Source organism: Rhizopus delemar, genomic scaffold, assembly GCF_000149305.1.
Source record: "Rhizopus delemar RA 99-880 supercont3.11 genomic scaffold, whole genome shotgun sequence".
Taxonomy (NCBI): Eukaryota; Fungi; Mucoromycota; class Mucoromycetes; order Mucorales; family Rhizopodaceae; genus Rhizopus; species Rhizopus delemar.
This window is the reverse complement of record NW_027137837.1, coordinates 345,311-365,416: the sequence shown is the minus strand read 5'-3', so window position 1 is coordinate 365,416 and position 20,106 is coordinate 345,311. Positions and strand designations below refer to the sequence as shown.

General features: G+C 36.5%; 7 protein-coding genes across 7 annotated transcripts; 4 read left to right on the top strand and 3 right to left on the bottom strand.

The window, feature by feature from the left end:
* Window positions 1-324: 324 nt before the first annotated feature.
* Window positions 325-1,365, bottom strand: RO3G_12812 (tRNA methyl transferase; the record flags this gene model as incomplete). The annotated part of the gene is made up of 1 exon (XM_067667396.1): window positions 325-1,365. The coding sequence occupies one exon, from the start codon at window positions 1,363-1,365 to the stop codon at window positions 325-327; it is 1,041 nt and encodes a 346-aa protein (XP_067523497.1).
* A 1,563-nt stretch (window positions 1,366-2,928) lies between these two features.
* On the top strand, window positions 2,929-3,813 carry RO3G_12811 (uncharacterized protein; the record flags this gene model as incomplete). The annotated part of the gene is made up of 2 exons (XM_067667395.1): window positions 2,929-3,247; window positions 3,329-3,813. The coding sequence occupies 2 exons, from the start codon at window positions 2,929-2,931 to the stop codon at window positions 3,811-3,813; spliced, it is 804 nt and encodes a 267-aa protein (XP_067523496.1).
* A 1,712-nt stretch (window positions 3,814-5,525) lies between these two features.
* RO3G_12810 (uncharacterized protein) lies at window positions 5,526-7,919 on the top strand (the record flags this gene model as incomplete). Its single annotated transcript, XM_067667394.1, has 7 exons — window positions 5,526-5,602; window positions 5,651-5,827; window positions 5,894-7,036; window positions 7,129-7,188; window positions 7,339-7,357; window positions 7,514-7,704; window positions 7,757-7,919. The coding sequence occupies 7 exons, from the start codon at window positions 5,526-5,528 to the stop codon at window positions 7,917-7,919; spliced, it is 1,830 nt and encodes a 609-aa protein (XP_067523495.1).
* Window positions 7,920-12,365: 4,446 nt separating this feature from the next.
* RO3G_12809 (uncharacterized protein) lies at window positions 12,366-12,755 on the top strand (the record flags this gene model as incomplete). Its single annotated transcript, XM_067667393.1, has 1 exon — window positions 12,366-12,755. The coding sequence occupies one exon, from the start codon at window positions 12,366-12,368 to the stop codon at window positions 12,753-12,755; it is 390 nt and encodes a 129-aa protein (XP_067523494.1).
* A 398-nt stretch (window positions 12,756-13,153) lies between these two features.
* On the bottom strand, window positions 13,154-14,289 carry RO3G_12808 (uncharacterized protein; the record flags this gene model as incomplete). The annotated part of the gene is made up of 4 exons (XM_067667392.1): window positions 13,154-13,387; window positions 13,439-13,641; window positions 13,691-13,949; window positions 14,002-14,289. 4 exons carry the CDS (start codon window positions 14,287-14,289, stop codon window positions 13,154-13,156), a joined length of 984 nt encoding a protein of 327 aa, XP_067523493.1.
* Window positions 14,290-14,741: 452 nt separating this feature from the next.
* RO3G_12807 (uncharacterized protein) lies at window positions 14,742-16,199 on the top strand (the record flags this gene model as incomplete). Its single annotated transcript, XM_067667391.1, has 2 exons — window positions 14,742-14,777; window positions 14,838-16,199. The coding sequence occupies 2 exons, from the start codon at window positions 14,742-14,744 to the stop codon at window positions 16,197-16,199; spliced, it is 1,398 nt and encodes a 465-aa protein (XP_067523492.1).
* Window positions 16,200-16,850: 651 nt separating this feature from the next.
* On the bottom strand, window positions 16,851-19,755 carry RO3G_12806 (6-phosphofructokinase; the record flags this gene model as incomplete). The annotated part of the gene is made up of 3 exons (XM_067667390.1): window positions 16,851-18,925; window positions 19,120-19,420; window positions 19,489-19,755. 3 exons carry the CDS (start codon window positions 19,753-19,755, stop codon window positions 16,851-16,853), a joined length of 2,643 nt encoding a protein of 880 aa, XP_067523491.1.
* Window positions 19,756-20,106: the final 351 nt, after the last annotated feature.

Here is a 20,106-nt window from a genome sequence, read left to right as displayed (position 1 = left end):
ACCTGCTTTACCCAAAGCTTTACCACCAAAGACAATTACAGTATCCATGCCTGCTGGTAAAGCACCTACTGAACCATTACCACCTACCCCAGTAGAAGAGAAAAGAGAAAAGAAGGAATTAAAAGAGGCATTAGAAAAGATTAAAAGCCTTGAAAGGGAATTAGAGCAACTTCAAATTAATCAAAAGACGGTGCTTACATCAGCTACTGATAATGTCACTGTACAATCAATTGAAGAAGAAGGATATTCACCACAAGCCTTGATGAGCATCTCTTTCCTGGTTTTCATTTTTACATATTTATTTTTTTAATAAAACACATCTTTTTAATAGACTTCATCTATCACCCCACCACCTAAGCACCAATCATTATCCCAAATAACTACTTGCTGACCTGCAGCAATAGCACGAATAGGTTCATTGAATTCTACATGGTATTTTCCATCCTTCACGGACAAGACTGCTTTTTCTGGTAGTTGTCTGTATCTTATTTGTGCATCTATTACCATCTGTCCATTAAATTCAGCAGGTGGCTGATGATGAATCCATACCCAATCACGCGCACTACATCCTTGATGAAATAAGGCTGGGTGATTTGTGCCTGGAACAACCACCAACTTATTTTCACTCATAATCTTCTTTGCCACAACCCATTTATGTGAACCGTGACAGATACGAGAGGCCTGCCCAATCGTATAAGCATATAAGCCCTGGTGCTCACCAATCACCTTGTCCTCTAAATCTACAACGGGTCCAGGCGGTTGATCAATGTATTGCTCCAAAAACTGCGCAAATCGTTTTCTTTGACCTACAAAACAAATCCCCATACTTTCCTTTTTTTTCGCAATAAAATCAAGCCCAAGAGAAGATGCCATCCGTTTGACGTCTGTCTTGGATTCAATGTCACCCAGCGGGAAAAGAGTACGACGTAAGGCTTCCTGAGGCACAGTGGATAAATAATAGGACTGATCCTTTCTTCTCTCTCGTCCTCTCAACAATTTGCCATCAGGAGTCGATCGACAATAATGACCTGTGGCAAGCATCGCATCTTTAGGTATCTGGTCTAGGAGGGCACCAAACTTGATGTAACTGTTACAAGCAATATCAGGGTTGGGTGTCAGTCCGTGCGCATAATCTTCCAAAGTCTTTTCAAAGACGTCATTCCAGTATTCTTTGACAAAATCAACATGTCTGCATTCGATTTTTAATACTTCACATACTCTTTGGACGTCCTCCCAATCTTCTCTACTCGTACAGACTCCTTTTTCGTCTGAGGTGTCCCAATTGCGCATGTAAACGCCTTGAACTTGATATCCTTGTTGTTTGAGTAGTGCAGCTGAGACACTTGAATCAACACCACCAGACATTGCAACAACTACTCTATTACTAGTCAAGGTTGAATAACATTTCTTTACTAATCGACTCAGCTTCATTTTGACAGGTTACAAAAAAAAAGGAAAAAAGAAAAAAAAAATGTCACACACAAAAATATTTCTTTTTGTTATTTCCAGTTGTGTGTGGTTGATATCAAAGTGAAGCTCAGAATGAATGATAGATGGATAAAGACAAGCAGTAAAAAGAAGCAAAAGTCTTGATATCTTGAAGAACAATGAATTTCTTGTAACCATATCACAGAAAACATCAATATACATGAAGGAATCCTGAAACGAGCAGGAATGTCCCCATTTCTTTCAAGATCAAACTCGGAGTTGTCAGAGATCACTACAGTTCAGGTCAGTTCGCCAAGTTCTGAAAAGGATAACAAAAAAATGGGTTTTATGAAGATGATGGGATCTATTCAAAGACAAAAATAAGCAAGTCAAAGTCTGGATGATACAATTCGGTGGCCATTGTGGATCAATTTTAACTGTAGCTAAAACTATTATTATGCTACATTTAAATCAAATTATCAAGCCCTATTTCTGAAATGGCTGGTTTATGTTAACTATAAATACTTTCTTGACCATGCGTGATGACCTGGAGGAAACGGCGATTGATATCAAATGAAAGTTTGAAATAGCAAAACATTAAAAAATTCTTTTTATGATTTATCTCATATCTTGAGGAGGGTGCTATCTGAACAATAGACTATTAAGAAAGAAATGTCTTCCAATTAAGTATAGCATTTTGTAATGAAATCAATAGAGCTGATGGCTATCATGACTATTGTTTATGACAAAGAGTAGGGTATTGAATGTACTTTTTGGCACATGGCAGCTAATAAGGGACATCTTTTTTTTTTGAAGTATATTACTGAATTGATCAAGTATATTGGAAAGTATAATTCCAGTATGATTTTGTGATTATTATTTTTGGTTGAATTGGTACTTTTCTGTATCACTTCCATACTAGAACATGATCTCTGCATTGTGTTCAAGTTTGCTCAGATCAATATACTCATGTCACTAGAAAGATGGATCAGATGAGTTCTATAACCGGACACCTTCCTTTTGACCAAGAGAATATTCCAATAGTGCATATATAAAGGAAAATATATCAGTTAATAATCATTGGAAGGCACCTACTGTGGCTTTATCGAGTCTCAAGTGTTATGTTCATTTATCAAAGAACAAAAAGAAGCCTTATTGTTTTGTTTTTTGCTATTAATTTCCAATTACACACAAGCACTATACTACCGAAGATGTCAAAAAGGTTGTTCTTTGTCGGGTTGCTATTGAAATCTCTATGGGTTACCCAAATAAAGAAATGACCGACTTGGAATAAAAAAAATCAAACATTTAAAAGGAGTGAGATGTGAAGCAAGAGTTATATCACACAAATAAACATTGTTTAAAATTACTAGACAATAAAACTATTACCGAGTTTGTTCTATTTTTTTTTTTTTTTTTTTTTTTTTTTCATATAAAAATAAGCACCAAATACCTTTTTCTCTGCTTTTCTCTCTCGCCTTACTCCTTCTCCTTCAATCCATGTTATTACCTTTCTCACCCGACAGATCACTTCCACCAAGTCCAGCATTATCACCAGCAATAGTGATACCAGCAAATGCAACCACTCATCATCTACACACAAACGACAACAGTCCATTTGCTGTAGACACAATCGAATTATCCAGGTTATTGGAAAACGTAAACAAAACACCCTCTCCACCCCTTTCGACCTGTGCAAGTCAATCCCAATTTTCTCTGTTCAAAGACTTTACTAAACTATTTACAACCGAAGAACAAAGCAATGAACTCTACGGAAACCAATTTAAACAAGACATCCAAGGTCGATATGGTAAATGGGGTAATGAACAGTCTTTGCGGCATTTTTGTCTTTTCACAAGAATGCTTTTTGAGTTATTATTTATTAAATAGCTCATCATAGGACGTTTGATTGGTAAAGGGGCAGGTGGATCAGTTCGATTGATTCAAAGAAACAAGACGTTTTATGCAGTCAAACAGTTTCGTAAACGACGTGTTCATGAAACAGAAAAAGAGTACATCAAGAAATTGACAGCTGAATTCTGTATTGGTTCTATACTACATCATCCTAATGTCATACAAACACTGGACATGATCCAGCAAGAGGATCAATTTTATGAAATTATGGAGTATGCACCTAACGACCTGTTTACTATTGTCATGAGTGGTATGATGTCTAGAGAAGAAGTCGCTTGCTGCTGGCGTCAATTGTTGAATGGCTTGTCCTATTTGCATTCGATGGGCATTGCGCACAGAGACTTAAAGTTGGATAATTTAGTGTTGGATCATATGGGCATACTAAAGATCATCGATTTTGGCTGCTCCGTTGTATTTAAGTATCCCTTTGAATCTCAAATAACAATGTCAAAGGGTATCTCATCCATATAAACCTCTCTTGCTTATTCAGATTTTGTCCTAGGCGTATTTGGCTCAGATCCTTATATTGCGCCTGAACAATACACGCAAACTACTTTTGACCCGAGGTTATCAGATGTTTGGTCTTGTGGAATTATCTTTGTTTGTATGACGATTCGTCGTTTCCCTTGGCGCTTGCCTCGTCTTTCAGACCCTGCATTCAAATCATTTGCGACCAATCACAATCAACAAAAATTTAGACTGTTGAACTTGCTTCCCAAAGAAGCTCGATCGGTGATGACGAGTATACTTGAAGTGGATCCAAAACGTCGATATTCATTAGTGACTATCATGAAGGATAAATGGGTGAAAGAGATTGATATCTGTACGATGGATGAGCCTGGTGCTTGTCATGTTCATCATGTATCTGTTGTCAACCTTGTACATCAAAGAGGTAACCTAGTTGCGGTCACTCCTGAGCCTCCAGGTTTGTTTGCACAAAAGAAAAAAGAAATTGAATGAGGTTTATACCAATCCCCCCCCCTCTCCTCCTCCTCTCCCCATTACAAAAAATACTCCATTCTTTTTAATAATAAAAAAAACTTGCAAAACTTTTTTTTTTTTCTGTAAAATATAATCAGTCCTTTTTTCAATGCTCTCTCTGTATTACACAACCCCCTTTGTCTTTCTTACCCTTTCTCTCTTTTACTCCTTTTTTTTTCCTCTCTCTCTCTCTCTCTCTCTCTTTCTTTCTCTTTACTTGTTTATTATTTTCTTTAAATCTTTTTTTCCTTTTTTTTTTGATACAGTAAATGTCATGGCAACCATTGAAACTGCCTACTATGTTCCAACCTTTTCGGGTTTATCTACCACATTCGGAATATCTTGTGCTATTTCAGTAGCTTGTATTTTAGGTTTCGAAGTTCATAAAAGATTGGAATCAATGCAATGTTTATTCGCTCCTAGAACTCGACTTACCAAGTAAGATGATATAAAGCAAAATTGTAAAGATACTCATGCCTGATAGAAATCCATCTGTTGAACAAAACAAGCGCATATTTTCATGGCTTCTATCTACTCTGTCCGTAGATGAGCACGATTTGATACAAAAAGTTGGACTGGACGCAACGATGCATATTCGCTTTTTACGAATGGCCGTTCATTTCTTGACACTTTTATCTTTGTCTGTCTGTCCTGCGTTACTTGGATTGCACTGGATCGGCCATTCACATGAACAGACTGTCTACCTGGATCACTTTAGATCCAATTCCACCCTGTACTCACTGTCGATCGCTAATATCCCAAGCCACAGTCCAGTTGTTTGGTCCCATGTGTTCTTCACCTGGTTCATATCACTCACTTGGCTATGGTTGCTCTTTGTCAATCACCTCCATCACACCTATTTACTTCAGCAGCAATCAACCACATCGACTCACAAAAGATCCATTTTAGTCACGCATGTTCCTCCTTCCCTTCGAAGCAAGGAGGCCCTTGGAGAGCATTTTGCCAAATTAGGTCAAATAGAATCCGTGAATGTGATACCTTACAAGACGATTCATTTACTAGAGAAATTGTTGGATAAAAGGAAAAAGGCGATTGATAAACTTGAAGTTTTGTTGATCAAAATGGTACAGAAAATAGAAATAGCGACCGACGATGAAGAAGATTGGAATCAGTGGCTGAATCGATTACAAGAGCAATCAGGCTATGAAATAGTATATGATATAGTGATAGATATTAAATCAATGGATAAAGAAATTTGTCGGTTAAGAGAGAAGGATGATCAGGAGGATGTTACTGCTTCTGCTTTCATTACTTTCAAGTAAGCTGGTGATGATGTGTTGTGTTTGTGTACTGATGATTCATCTAGTTCTAATCAATCTGCTCAAACGTGTGCTCAAGTAGTTACTAGTTGGAAACCTGGTATACTCAATACAACCATGGCACCTGAACCAAGAGATGTATTATGGAGACATTTGTTAAGAAAAGGAAGAAAAGACAGGATATTGGGTGACTGCAGGCAATGGGTTGTGTTTGCTGCTGTTTGGTAAAAAGTGATTGTTTTTGATTTTATAAAGAGATTGACTCTTTTTTATATATATTTTTATACTAGGTCGCTTACTATATTCTGGTTATTTCCGATCACATTCATCCTTGGCCTTACTTCCATTCAATCCCTCTCTCAACATCTTCCCTTTCTTAATAATTTCATTGCATCTTCCTTGTTGATAAGAACATTTATTCAAAATATCCTGCCAACTCTATTAGTCACTCTCTTTATGAGTTTTTTACCATCCATCTTATTAGAATTATCCAAACTACAAGATTTTATTTCTTATTCTGAACTTGAAGACGCTGTACTCGGACGCCACTATCACTTTGCTATATTCAACGTGCTTATTGTTTTTCTATTGGGTACTACATTTTTGAATACCATGTTTGATGTCTTGTATGAACCCGCGATGCTCATCCAACTCCTGGCCTATGCACTTCCTCAAGGAGCCAACTTCTTTTTGAATTATGTTTTGTTCAATCTGTCGACGCACGCCATGGAACTCATGCTGCTTGGCTCACAATATTTTGGGCATCTTTTACTTACCTTACCCTTCTTTTCTCGTACACCACGTATGCTTCTACATCACACCGCTCCCTGGTCTTTTCCTTACTATTATTACTATCCTGCACACATTCTTGTGTTAGTGATCGCACTCACTTACTCTGTCATCCAACCACTTATCCTAATCGTCGCCCTGTTTTATTTCACAGTGGCCGTCGCAGTCTATCGTCATCAGTATTTGTACTGCTACATTCGTAAATACGAATCTGGTGGATGCAGACATTATGGCAGGATGACAAGGTATACATCCGATGGTCTCTTGATCTTTCAGCTCACTGTTGTCGGTATTCTTTATCTCAAGAGTGTCTTGACGGCTGCCACAGCTGTCTTACCACTCATCATCTTTACTATTTGGACCAAGATGAAGCTGAACCATCTTTTTCGACAAAGAACAAAATACTCTCCTTCGATCTTTGATTTACCTACCACAAACTGGGGTCAGACTACTTGGTGGTTGGATGACATTTGGAAACTGTCCTTGATCAAGTGTTGGTATCAATCCGGTCGATACGGTCGTCCTGAACAAGAAGAACGTAATGATTCTACATCTGAAGTGACTACAGTGGCAGCAGCCAAGCAAGCACAAGAAAAAGAAAAGGTCAGTTTGGTTCATGTTCAATGTCACTATGCCCGTGCAGAGTATGTGATGATGCATGATTTGAAGAGGTATCCAGATGATTCAAGTTCCGTATTTGAAAGTTACCAACATCCTGTATTTCATCAACCGCTAGACACGCACCTCATCTTGCCTCGACATCCAAAACCATCATCTTTTTGGAATATAAACGAATGTGTGTTGATTCCTTTGGAGCGTCTTAATAAATTTTGTCATGTTTAAATAGTTATACATCACGTGTGGACTGTATCCTTGCCAAATTAGGTTAAAGAACATGAAAGCCTTGTACTCATCCACGTTATTTTTTTTCTTTATTTTTTTTAAGCCCAAATAACATAAAAAGCGTAAAAAAAAAAGAGGGCCTTGTTTGCTTTTTATTTCATATTATACCAAACTATCATATACACATCACAAATAATATAAAATGGAAAAAATAAAAGAGGTAAAGCAGACAAAAAAAAAACAAAAAAAAAAGGATTTGAGTTTCTTATTCAAAATAGAGACTCTCCCTTCTTCGTGCTGAAGCTGAAGCTGCTAATACTCAAGCTGACGAATATGAAGCCAAGATTAAGCAACTTGAACAAGAACATACTGCAAAGGACCACGAAATTCTTTCTCTTCAAATCCGTACAAAGAACTTGGAAGAGCGATTAGACAAAACAGAAACTCAATTACAAACCACATCGTCAAAGTAAGTTTCCAAGAAATAGTACTTGTTTGCAGAGTCTAATCTATTATCACAGTTCCAACGATGCCGATTTAAGAGCTGAAGAAGCAGAACGTAAAGTTCAACAACTTGAACAAGAATTGGCTGATAAAGAACAATTGTATGAAGAATTAACAGAGAAATACAACGGTGCAAAGAATGAATTAGATGAATTGGCACGTCAATTTGAAGACTTGTAAAAATAAAATAAAAAATGAAACAGAAAAAATGTGTCTTTTTGTGGGCTTCGAGTATTCTTTGCGTTGCTGAGATCTGTATTCTTCAATGGGTTTGCAAGTTGAACAAACCAAGCCTGTCTTGTCAATCTACAGTTGGAAAACACGTTGGTTTTCTCTCGTGCTTTTCACAACTATTAATGCACCACGTGTGTCATGCTCGATTTTCACGCAAAAAATTAAAAAACAGCCAACATCATGTCAGTGAGATGCATGTGTGCAACCAGGACAGATTGCACTGGAGCAGTCAAGTTCCTGACTGAAAAGGTTAGTCTGACGAGGTCTTGATTTTCATTTGCATTATCTAAGCCAGTCTAGATATTGCAATCATGTCATGGTTGCTCTTGTTCACGAATGTTATCTTTTTTTTTAAAAAAAAACTGTGTCTTTGGATACCTTGTTTGAATTCATTCTTTTTATGAGCAAATATAAAAAGGACACTAAGTAATACATGTCTTTTAATTCATTGCAAAGCGTTTCATGATACGAAGAGGGCTTATAAAGTAAAAGCTTAATTGATGGTAGAGAATTATAACAGCAGCAGAGATCTTGGCAGTGGGTGGCTTTATTCAATCGGATGATGAAGAGTAACCATGTTTTTTTTTATACAGCCAACCGCACTCTTTGCATCATATCAAAAAAGATTACAAAAACACTAATTGAAAAAGACAAATACATCAAAGTCAAAAGAAGCGCGAAATTTACTTTTGGATGCTTTGATAAAATTCATGATAAAAGAAGCTTGTATGTTTTTATTGATATATGAATTGACAGCATTTTTCCAAAGAATTCTCTGTGAATTTTAAACTGGCTTACTTTACAGCCAACAAGTCCTTTTTGTTTTCCCTTGAATTCATTCTCGGTTTAATCACACACATACACATTTTATTTATCCTTTTGAAAAACGAATTGAACTCATCTTGATTTTTTCCTTTGTCACAAAGTAATGAATGTTGCAGGCTCGACTATCTCATCTAGCGTATACTTTTACCTTCTCGCTCATGATTATCATCAGTTTATAGTGAAGATAGACCCTCTTACTCAAATCAATTCGAATGCATTGGATAATCACAGAGCTTTGAGAGAGAGAGAGAATAGGAACATAAAGAAATGAAAAAAAGTTGACATTTAACCTCTTAAAATGAGAGAATAAGGTATGTCTTTGAATACTTACAAAATAGATTGCATTTTGTCATGACAGACTATGCTATTCACCGCTAACTCATACTTTTGCAAACTTATTTTAAAGAGACAGTAATTTTCATTCAAAAAGTATATACGGTATTCATTTGGTTTATACTCATTTTTGTAATAGAATCCAGATAAAACTTTATACACCAGCTCCACCCAAAAAAAAAATTCAAAGTGATCATCCTCTTACTACTTCTACATTCGCAAAACGCTGTAACAAAAATTATGCATGCAAAGATGTACTGATGCCAGCAAGACAGTAGCACAAAATAAACTTCTGTCGTAGTTTCGCACAATTCTTGCTTTCCGTTTACAGCAGGCAATCAAATGCAAGTGACCGAGTCTATTCTTCCAGTAATCAGAAAAGTAACTGATTTATTAAGCAAGAATGAGCCTGTAGAGAGTAGTCAGGATAACCAGAAGACTTGTTTTGAGTTTTGACTCAGTTTGTTTAATTTCTTAATTATTTGGACATTTTTCATAACGAAAGCATAGACGCATGACGGCATATTTCCACTGCATTAAAAAAAAGTATTTCATTGATAAATGATTTGTTTTTAAAGTATTTATCTCACTGCTATTCAACCTATTTTTTCATCTATAATCAAACAAGTAAGAAAAAGGAATGAACTATCCTCTATGCTCATTCGAATAGCAAAAATATACCTTGTCTCTCTTTTGTTTATAAAACTATCAATAATGTACTACTATCTTGCCCAGACCAAGACAAAAGTATGGCAGATGAATTAATTTTAATGCAAATCGACTAGATGCTTTTTTTTTAAAAAAAGAAAAAAAAAAGGTGAGAATCCTGTCGTACTACTAAAAAAAAAGCAGATCATCAATTAATAATCATTAAAGGCATCAAAATTTAGACATACAATGTTTCAAAAGATTGTGCTCATTCATTAAAAGACTATTTGTTTTAGAGAAATTTATTTAGTTTGCCAAGCGAATGACATCTTTTCTTGTACGCTAAAATGATTGAGATGCATTCATTCTTTGTATTTAATAAACTTTGTCAATTATGAGGACTAGAACACAGCAAGGTTGGAATCAGTATGACGACAATTGTGTGTTGTGAACGAAACAAGATTATGTAATAAAATGGTTACACGGACACTTGAATTGTGTGTTTCAAGAATCTCGCTTCTAAAACAAGTTTTTGTGACGCCTAAACTAATTTTTGTAACAGACTTTTATAGATCAAGTCATCTTAATAACCAGACCCCATGACATCAGATCCGTTTCCTTTTCCCAAAAGCCATGTTTCCAATAAATGGGAGCAACTTTAATTTTTGATTCAGTGCTTTTGTTTATATCATCAATGTACTACGTAAAACATACAATTTTAATGCATCAAGTGCACTTTATTATTATTATTTGAATCATAAATCACACAGGGATTCTGGTACCAATTCATAGTTTTGTAAAAAGTAACATACAAACAGTCGAGTCTCAATTTGCGACTTTATTGAGTCTCAAATCATAGTTTCTTTTCTTCTTTTTATACATCATCCACCCGTAACTTTACATGAGATAAATAAAATATTGTTCAATACCAAGTTATGTCTTGTATTTAACTGTAAGTATATGATGTAAGTCGTAGCAAATCTCATATTGAAACTTGCTAAGCTTCAATCAAATACCCTGACTAAGCTCAATTGATTACTTTAAGCTTTTAGCCTGGCCCTCCTGAAATATGTTATAGTCTACCATTGTTTTGCATGCTGTAAACCTGTAAGTTAGTATAAGAACATATCATATTTAACAAATGCTTATTAATACAAAGAAGTTTAGGTTCCTAGTCTTGAATTCTTTGGTGCAAACTAAAGAGAAAAAGACGAACAACTTGTTCAAGGTTTTCAAAAGGGCACACATTAAAGTCGGTAGAGGAAATCAACAAATATATTTTCTTTATTACAAGCTTAATCTGTATACATCTTTCAATCCTGTATGATTGAGAGATCAGTACAAAATTGGTCAAGAAAGTAAAATAAAGATCCTCAGGAGATGTTGTGAAAAGAAAGCCATCAAATAAACTGAAAGAAGAGTTATAAGATGAAGAAATGAGTAAGAGTACATGCTTAAAATAAACTGTACTACAATTAGGAAATCAATAACCCCAAAAACACTCAATTCTCTTATATCTTACGTGGTAAATTACCAACGTTTTTCCTCTGTTCTTTACGTATATCGTTTTCCATTCAGTCAATCTTAGGGACACAACTTTGATTGGTTTTTTGATTGCCATGATTCCAAAACCATTTGATTTAAGCAAATGGATGAACTTGGTATTTATGTGTGTGTTTGCTTTCAGCTTTAATGTTACATGCATATTTTCAAGCCGTTTGAGGCTGTTGTCAACAAAATTTGCTTTATCTTCTTCTGTACCGTTCGAAGCTACCTCAGCCATGAATCTTTTTCTTTTTCCATGCATTCAACAATAACTGAATAGTCAGGATTTATTGGCAAATGATGAAGCGCCTGGAGACTGATTATTCACTTCAATGATAGTATCCAATCTAGACCAATCGGTTATAAATTTTGTATTTTATGTGGAAGTATAAAGAGAAGAAACAAGTAATCAATAAAGCAAGGATGACAACAGTCACCACAACATATTTTCAGTTAAATACAAGACATAACTTGGTATTGAACAATATTTTATTTATCTCATGTAAAGTTACGGGTGGATGATGTATAAAAAGAAGAAAAGAAACTATGATTTGAGACTCAATAAAGTCGCAAATTGAGACTCGACTGTTTGTATGTTACTTTTTACAAAACTATGAATTGGTACCAGAATCCCTGTGTGATTTATGATTCAAAAAAGGGATGAGTCCCGTGCTTTCTCATCTCGATCGTCACATGCTCGCATTAAAGGAAAAGAAGTAACAGAGATAGTAAGAGATGATATGGAAGGATGGATAAAATTGCTCGAGTAGCAAAAAAGAAACTAATTTATCTCTCAAGCAATTTCCTTTTATTTTTTTGCTTCGATTTATATATGAAACGAATGCAAAAATAAATGCTATAAAATGTAACCTAAATGACTCACTGGGTAAAGTAGGTTACACTTGTTAGTTACATTATTTTTTTTTCTTGTAAATAAAGTTATTTATATTATAGAAAGACTTGGTCCGTTCGCGCTCGTTTTAATTCCCATATTTAAACTCTCTCTCTTTTTTTTTCCTTCTTCTTCTCTTTTTCTTTAAAATGAATTATTCAGCATTGACAGATAAATCATCAAGATTGGCTCCTCCTACTTCATACCATTTACAACATATGGCATTTAAAGAATTTCCTAATGAATCCATGGTTGATTTACTTGCTCAACATTCACAAGGCTCTCCTCATTTATCTGACTTGAATTATTCACCTACCACAGGGGAGTTTCAACGTTCATTGTATCAAGATCATTATGTCTTTGATTATCAAAGGAGGTCTTCTTCTCCTTCATTATTACATTCAGCTTATTACACCAACAACAATGGATTAAAACAATCTTCAAGCTACTCATTTAATAATGATTTATTACAGCAACAAAAAGATGAAACAGGAGATAACAACAGCCTTGAAGAAGTTTATATAAATCAAGCCAAGTAAAATTATAAATTCATATTTTATCTATTGTTTATTTATATTATTCTAGTATGAAAGTTATCATGGAAAAAAGACGTAGAAGACGAGAGTCTCATAATGCAGGTAACGCATATAAATAGTAATAATATGGGTAGTAATAATAACTGATATAATAAAGTGGAGAGAAGAAGAAGAGATAATATTAATGAAAGAATACAAGAGCTTGGGACACTTTTACCTAAATCAGTAGAAGATAGTAAAATGAATAAGGGAACGATACTGCGCAAAAGTGTAGAACAAATAAGGAAATTACAAAATGATATCTATCATCATAAACAAAGAATACAAGAGTTGGAAACCGTTTTACAGCGATTATAAGCTTACTTTTGTATATAATTTCTCTCTTTTTATTAAATAAATATTTACAACTTTTGAAACAACACTTTACCCATTTCATAAGTACTAATCATAATTGCACAAGAAGGTGCCACCTTGGCTATTCGAGGTGTCAATCCTCTAAATAAACCTTGAACACCTTCTTTTTTATAAGTTTCTTTAAGAATACTTCCAACCCGCGTATCAAAAGAAGGTTTATCTGCATTCACTTGTCTTTTCGTTTTGGCTACATCAAAGGGTGTGGTTACAGCAGCAGCAAACTACGTAATAGTTAATAAATACAGATACAACATGAAGTAATCGTATTTTACCATGCCAGAAGCAGCACCGGCTAAAAAGCTAGCTTCAAGTTCATTTATACTCGATGATCTCAACAAAGACTTTTTACACTCTTCATAGCCCATCCAGTAAATAGCAGAGAAAGGCACATCTCTCCATAAGGTAGGTGGTAATCCTCTCCATAATGCTCTTGGACCATCTTTCACAACCATTTCTTTCACACCTTCTAAAACATCTATAAATCTGTTCAGTAACTTGACAGATAGAACTGTAGCTAAACTTACATCTAAATCCCTCTGTGCCTACAGAAGCTTGTAGTCTAGTACGAAATAATTCTATAGGTGATATCATTGTAACAGCAATTGTACGAGCAACAGCACCAGCCATTAGCGGAGCATATTCAGTTGAGGGTATAGAGTCTTTTAAATGTTCATATCCAACAAAATAGACAACATTAGCGGGCACTGACATGATCAATGCAGGAGATAATCCCTTCCATAGTGCTTTTGCTCCTTCATACTTCAGTATTTTATAAACACCATCCTACACAGAAATAAAAATTAGCTACGGAAAATAATAATACTATGTTTCTTACAATAGTTCCTCTTGGGACCGTTCGTTGTTGTGATAAAGCACATTCGTGAATATTAGCTAATTGTAATCCTTTTCCTTGAACAGGGGTGATCTTGTATGATTTAGTTGATTGTGTCAAACTGCATTGATTCCATGTGCAGCAAGTTCGCTTGGAAAAAGACGGGCGTTCTTGTGTTTGTAATCTCATTTTGATAACGTCCATAGGTGTCACCATAACTGAAGTGATAACTGCTCCAGTACAGGCCGATATTAACTTTTCTATTGTTGTATTATTGTTATTGTTGGACATGTACAAAATAGAAAATAAGAAAAAAAAATCTGATAAGTTGAGCAAGAAAAGAGAGGAAAAAAGAAGAATAGAGGAGATTGAAAATGAAAAATGGACCAATCATTTCAAAATACAGTCTAAACAAACACATACAAACATACACAGTTTTTTTTTTTTGTCCTTTTTCTTCTTTAATAAATGCTATGAGAGATATTCCAACTTCAATTGCTGAATTACAACTGTCTTCTCCTTTACCTTCACCTGATCAGCATAATATAGCTACTACAAATAATACCTTCTCACATACTACTCATACTCCTACTCCCACCACAACTACAACCACTACTCTTCTTGCATCTCATTCAACCACAACATACACACTTCCTTCATTACATTGTGACATAAAACCTCATGAATTATACCCTCTATCTTCTCTAGAAACTCCTTCTCATCTTAAAAGAATCAATTTTGAAATGAACGGTAATCCTTGTATATTTGAAGAAACCAATGTAAGTTTTCCTCATATCCTTACCTCCTTCTATCCCTTTTCTCACACTATATACGAATAGGTACCATTGAACAGGAAAAGAACTGCCTCTGTTTGGGAAGAAGAAGATGCCGAAAAGAATTATAAACGTACGGAAATAATAAACAATGACGAAGACGAATACGACGACAATAATAATGAAAGCAATTTTGCTGACGACATCATTGGTAGTCCCAACTCTGCTCTTCCTTCACCTGTATCCGATACAGAACAAGATTGGCCCCTGGAAGATATGAGAGATACATTTGATGCTCTACCGAGTTCTATACAAACGTATGCCTTATTTCAATTACTCAAACGATCTCACAGAAATACCCTTAAAGATACCAAGGACAGCATTTTGCACTTTCTTAAGAGAGATATACTTTTATCTTTACCCATCAGCATTGCAAAAAACATACTTTTATATTTAGATGTCACTTCCCTCTGTCGTGCTTCAGGCGTCAACCGTGCCTGGAAAGAGCTGATTGATAACGCAGCCGAGGTGTGGCAGTGTAAAATGGAAGAAAATCATTTTATTCCTTCGTCCTCAGAGGCATATAATATTCTTCATGTTGCTCAAAATCCATACAAGAAAATCGTCCGTAGACATACCATCATGCGTCGTAATTGGCGATTGAATAGACACCGCAAATTGCTCTTGGAAGGTCATGAAGATGACCTGATTACTTGTCTGCAATTTGATGATGAAAAAGTAATTACAGGGTCAGACGATCACCGCATTCATCTGTACGACGTCAACACGGGCCAATTAAGAAATGTGATGGAGGGGCATGAGGGTGGGGTATGGGCTTTGGAGTATGTCGGTAATACGCTCGTGACGGGTTCGATTGACCGTACGGTGCGTGTGTGGGATATCGAACGAGGCCTCTGTCGCTTTGTTCTTAGGGGACATACCAGTACCGTACGATGTTTGAAGATTGTGATGCCGAGTATGATTGACGGTCGTCTACAGCCCAGTGAGCCATTGATTATCAGTGGTTCAAGGGATATGACGATTCGTGTGTGGAGGTTGCCAAACCTAAATGATTTACCTTTACCTCTTATTGATTCAGTTGAGGATGATTTTATCTCGAGAAAATACCTGAAATATACACTCAAGGAACACGAAAGCTCAGTACGTGATATAGCGGTCCATGGTGATACTCTTGTCAGTGGTGGTTATGATAATACAGTCATTGTATGGGATTTAGCAACAGGTGAATCAAAACATATCCTCAAAGGTCATACTATGAAAGTCTATTGTGTGGCTATCGATCCAAAACGAAGACACTGTATCAGTGGTAGTTTGGATTCTTCAGTAAGGATTTGGGGACTTGATGATGGTGAATGTAAATTTGTTTTACAAGGTAAACATCTCTTACTTATCAGCCAATTTTATTAAATTGGTATGCAGGACATGCTATCTTGGTAGGCTTAATTGGTCTAGCAGATGACTACTTGGTAAGTGCTGCAGCAGACTACACATTAAGGACTTGGGATCCTTCGACTGGCGATCGTCAATGTATTCTAGCAGGTCATCGCGGGCCGATTACGGCATTTCAGCATGATCAGTATAAGATTGTGTCAGGGTCAGAAGGGGCTGTCAAAATGTGGGATACAAAGACAGGTGAGCTCTTGCACGACTTAATACAAGACGTGTCAAGTGTTTGGCGTGTTTCATTTGATGAAAGAAGATGTATTGCTGCTGTAAAAAGGTATAAAAGGCTGGTGCTCTATACATCCTATACTTATTTAAAATAGTCAAAGTGAAAGCACTACACAATTAGTTGTACTAGATTTTGGAATATATGACATAGAAGATGAATAATTATAGAAAAATATATATTATTTAATATTTATAATGTTTATACACTTTTTTTTTTCTTTTTTCTAAGATAATAAAAAAATAATGGGTGAAAACTTGTGAAATAAAAATTATTTGGTGGATTAGGTTATGAACTAACAACTTATGAAATACGCACACATATTAAATAAAATAAAAACTATATATTTTTTTCTATATGCAAAATAATGAAAACAATAAATTGATTCCTTATGCAAAGTAATCACGACCAGCTAAAAGATCAACAATGCGACGATGTTCTTCCCACCAAGCTTGACGTGGTTTACGGTTCTTCATGTCTGTATCTTTCATGAGGTCATTAACAGGTGTAAATACAATGGAATTTCCGTGGATACCAGCCACTGTGACAGATTGGTCAATGTTTGTCAAGTCAATAGGGATAGACTCATTGGCTTGATGAGCTTTATCCAATGTGTCTACTGTATGTTGTTCCATAAATTGAATGGCTCTCATGGCAATACGAGTGGCACGAATACGATCCAGAGAGGAGGGAGTGGTACCTTGTTGGATGTGACCCAAGATTGCTGTTCGGGAATCAAACATACCTTCACCTTCATCCTTGATGATATTGGAGACAACGTCGGTAGTATAAGTCTTGGAGACATCTTCTGTACGAAGAATGATTCTTCCTTCGGGTCTATCTGGGTCGTCTTCTGTGTACATTGCTTTCAAGTGCTTCACATCAGCTTGAAGACGAGAAAGATTGATGCCTTCCTCAGGGATATAAATGGTTTGAGCACCGACAGCAAGACCTGCTTCGACAGCCAAGTAACCAGAGCGACCACCCATCACCTCGACAACGAACACACGGCGACGAGAGGATTGGGCAGACTGAACGATAGCATCACAAGAGTCGACGATGGAGTTCAAGGAAGTATCAGAGCCAAGAGAATAATCTGTACCAGGCACATTGTTGGAGATGGTGGCAGGGATAAGGGTGATGGGGATACGAAGACTGGGATATTGCTGACGAGCCTTTTGTAATTGATCGATGGCAACATAAGCTTCAAAACCACCAATGATCAAAAGGCCTTGGATTTGGTTTTGTTGGAGTTGATAGGTCACCATGCCCATGTCAATGTCTTGACCAGGAACAGCACGATTGGTACCTAATTCAGATCCACCAAGTGAAGTCCAACCATCCACAGACATCCAGCTCATTTCTTTCATGGATCCGCGAGCAAGACCAGCGAAACCGTTGTAGACGGCAATGGGTGTGTGGCCACGGTTCAGACAATAGCGAACAGCGGTACGAGTGGCAGCGTTCATACCGCCGGCAGGAGCACCCATATGAACAATAGCAATACGTAACTGTTGGTGGTTGGGAAGTCCGATAGAGTTATCGTCCAGGATGGTAGTGGCATTGTAAGCATCGAATTCTTCAATGAATTGAGGATCACGAAGGGCCATGGCACGATCAAAGTCCTTCTTTCCAATAGCTTCGGCTACTTCATGAGTCAACTTGACAGCCTTCATGAGAGGATAACGAGTGATCTTGTTGTTGCTCATACCAATCATTGGTGATGGGGTTTCTGGTGTAGATTCAAGAACAGCATCCACTGCTTCAATAGATTGAACAGTGGCCAGCAAACGATCAAAGAAAGCAGGAGAACCACCACGTTGGGTGTGACCCAAGATAGTGGCACGTGTATCCAATCCCAAGCGGTTTGTAAGAATGTCCTTAAGGTGGCTTGCCTTGATAGGGTTCAGGTTCTTATCGATCGCACCTTCAGCTACAATCACAACTGTCTTTCTCTTACCGAGACTACGGTGACGTTCGACAACGGCACACATGGCAGACTCCCAATCATCTTCTTGAGGTGGTCTTTCAGGGATAAAGACAAAATCAGCACCAGTGGCAATACCAGCCATCAAGGCTAACCAACCACAGTGACGACCCATAACTTCGATCACAAATGCTCGTGAGTGAGACAAGGCGGTGGTAGATACAGCGTCCACGGCTTCACAAATACGATGCAAGGATGTAACAGCACCAATGGTGATATCGGTAGAGGACATGTCATTATCGATGGAACCTACAAGACCTACGATAGTCAAGTGCTTATAGGTTTCTGCTTCTTCTTCACTAATGCGACCTGCTTGTTTTAATTCGGCAATTAAACCACTCCATTCAGAACGGAAAAGATCAGCACCGGTCAAGGAACCATCACCACCACAGACAATGAGAGCATTGATACCGTTCTTTACCAAGTTTTGAGCAGCTTGAAGACGGCCTTCACGAGTCTTGAATGGCATACAACGCGCTGTACCAATGGTTGTTCCACCCTATTTTACGCATCAATCTCTCTTTTCTTATTTTCTATTTCCCTTGTACTCACAACTGCCAACCATCCATGAACACTCTTCCAATCCATCTTTCTCAGCAAATCACCACCGTCGACAAGACCTTTTAAACTCAGTTAGACACGTTCATAAAAATAGGAATATGCTCATTTACCTTGGTAACCTTCATAGACAGCAAAGATATCACAACCCTTGGTGATACCATAACGAACAACAGCGCGAACAACAGGATTCATACCTGGAGCATCACCACCTGAGGTAATGACGGCGATCTTTTGGCGTTTCTTTTGAGAAGCAGAATCAATAGCTTCTTCAGCATTGCTGGTTATTTGAATAGACTTGGATGTGAACACGATCACATTGTTGAGTGGATCCAAAGTATAAAGCTGAGTAGTACCATCCTGGCTTTTATCCTGAACAGGAATATTCATTGTTGCTAATTGTGACTTGACAGCCTACACAATAATATGCAAAAGTTAGGGATAAACAGCATGAACAAAAAAAATTTTTTATGAGCTATTACATTGATATCTTCACTAGAGAAAGCAAAAGCGACTTCTTTCAAAGACCAATCGGATTCTGTACTTGGTTTTTCTTGCTTCTTTGAATTGGTGTTTAAGACGAGGCTGATGGTTGTGTTTGACTCTGATTTTAACCAAATCGTTTTTTCTTCAGATGGTCTATCAGATACAAGGTTGAATCCAAATGTTTGATAAAATTCAGTCGTTTGTTGTAATTCTTGTTCTGTTGACGCGTTGAGAACAAAATGAGATAAACCTTGCGATAACATTTTTTTTTTTGTAAACCAAAGAAAAAAAGAAAAATCCTGACAATGAAAAAAAAGATAAGCCTGTATTTATACCAAAACCCTCTCTTTCGGTTATCAAAATTATTAGGAAGGGGTTTATGTGTCAAACGAGTACTTTTCTGTGTGACTCCTTTACATTTGATTTCTTTTATCTTTACAAGCAGTATAAAATGTACATAGTTGCATGAATTTTATACAAGTAACCTTTTTTTTTTACTTGTCACTTTAGCTCTGTTTCAATGACATCAATAAAAAATAAGGTTACTTTTTTTTTTCATAAAAAAATCAGACTAAAAAATAATAACACAGAAATCGATAAAATTGATAGGCAGA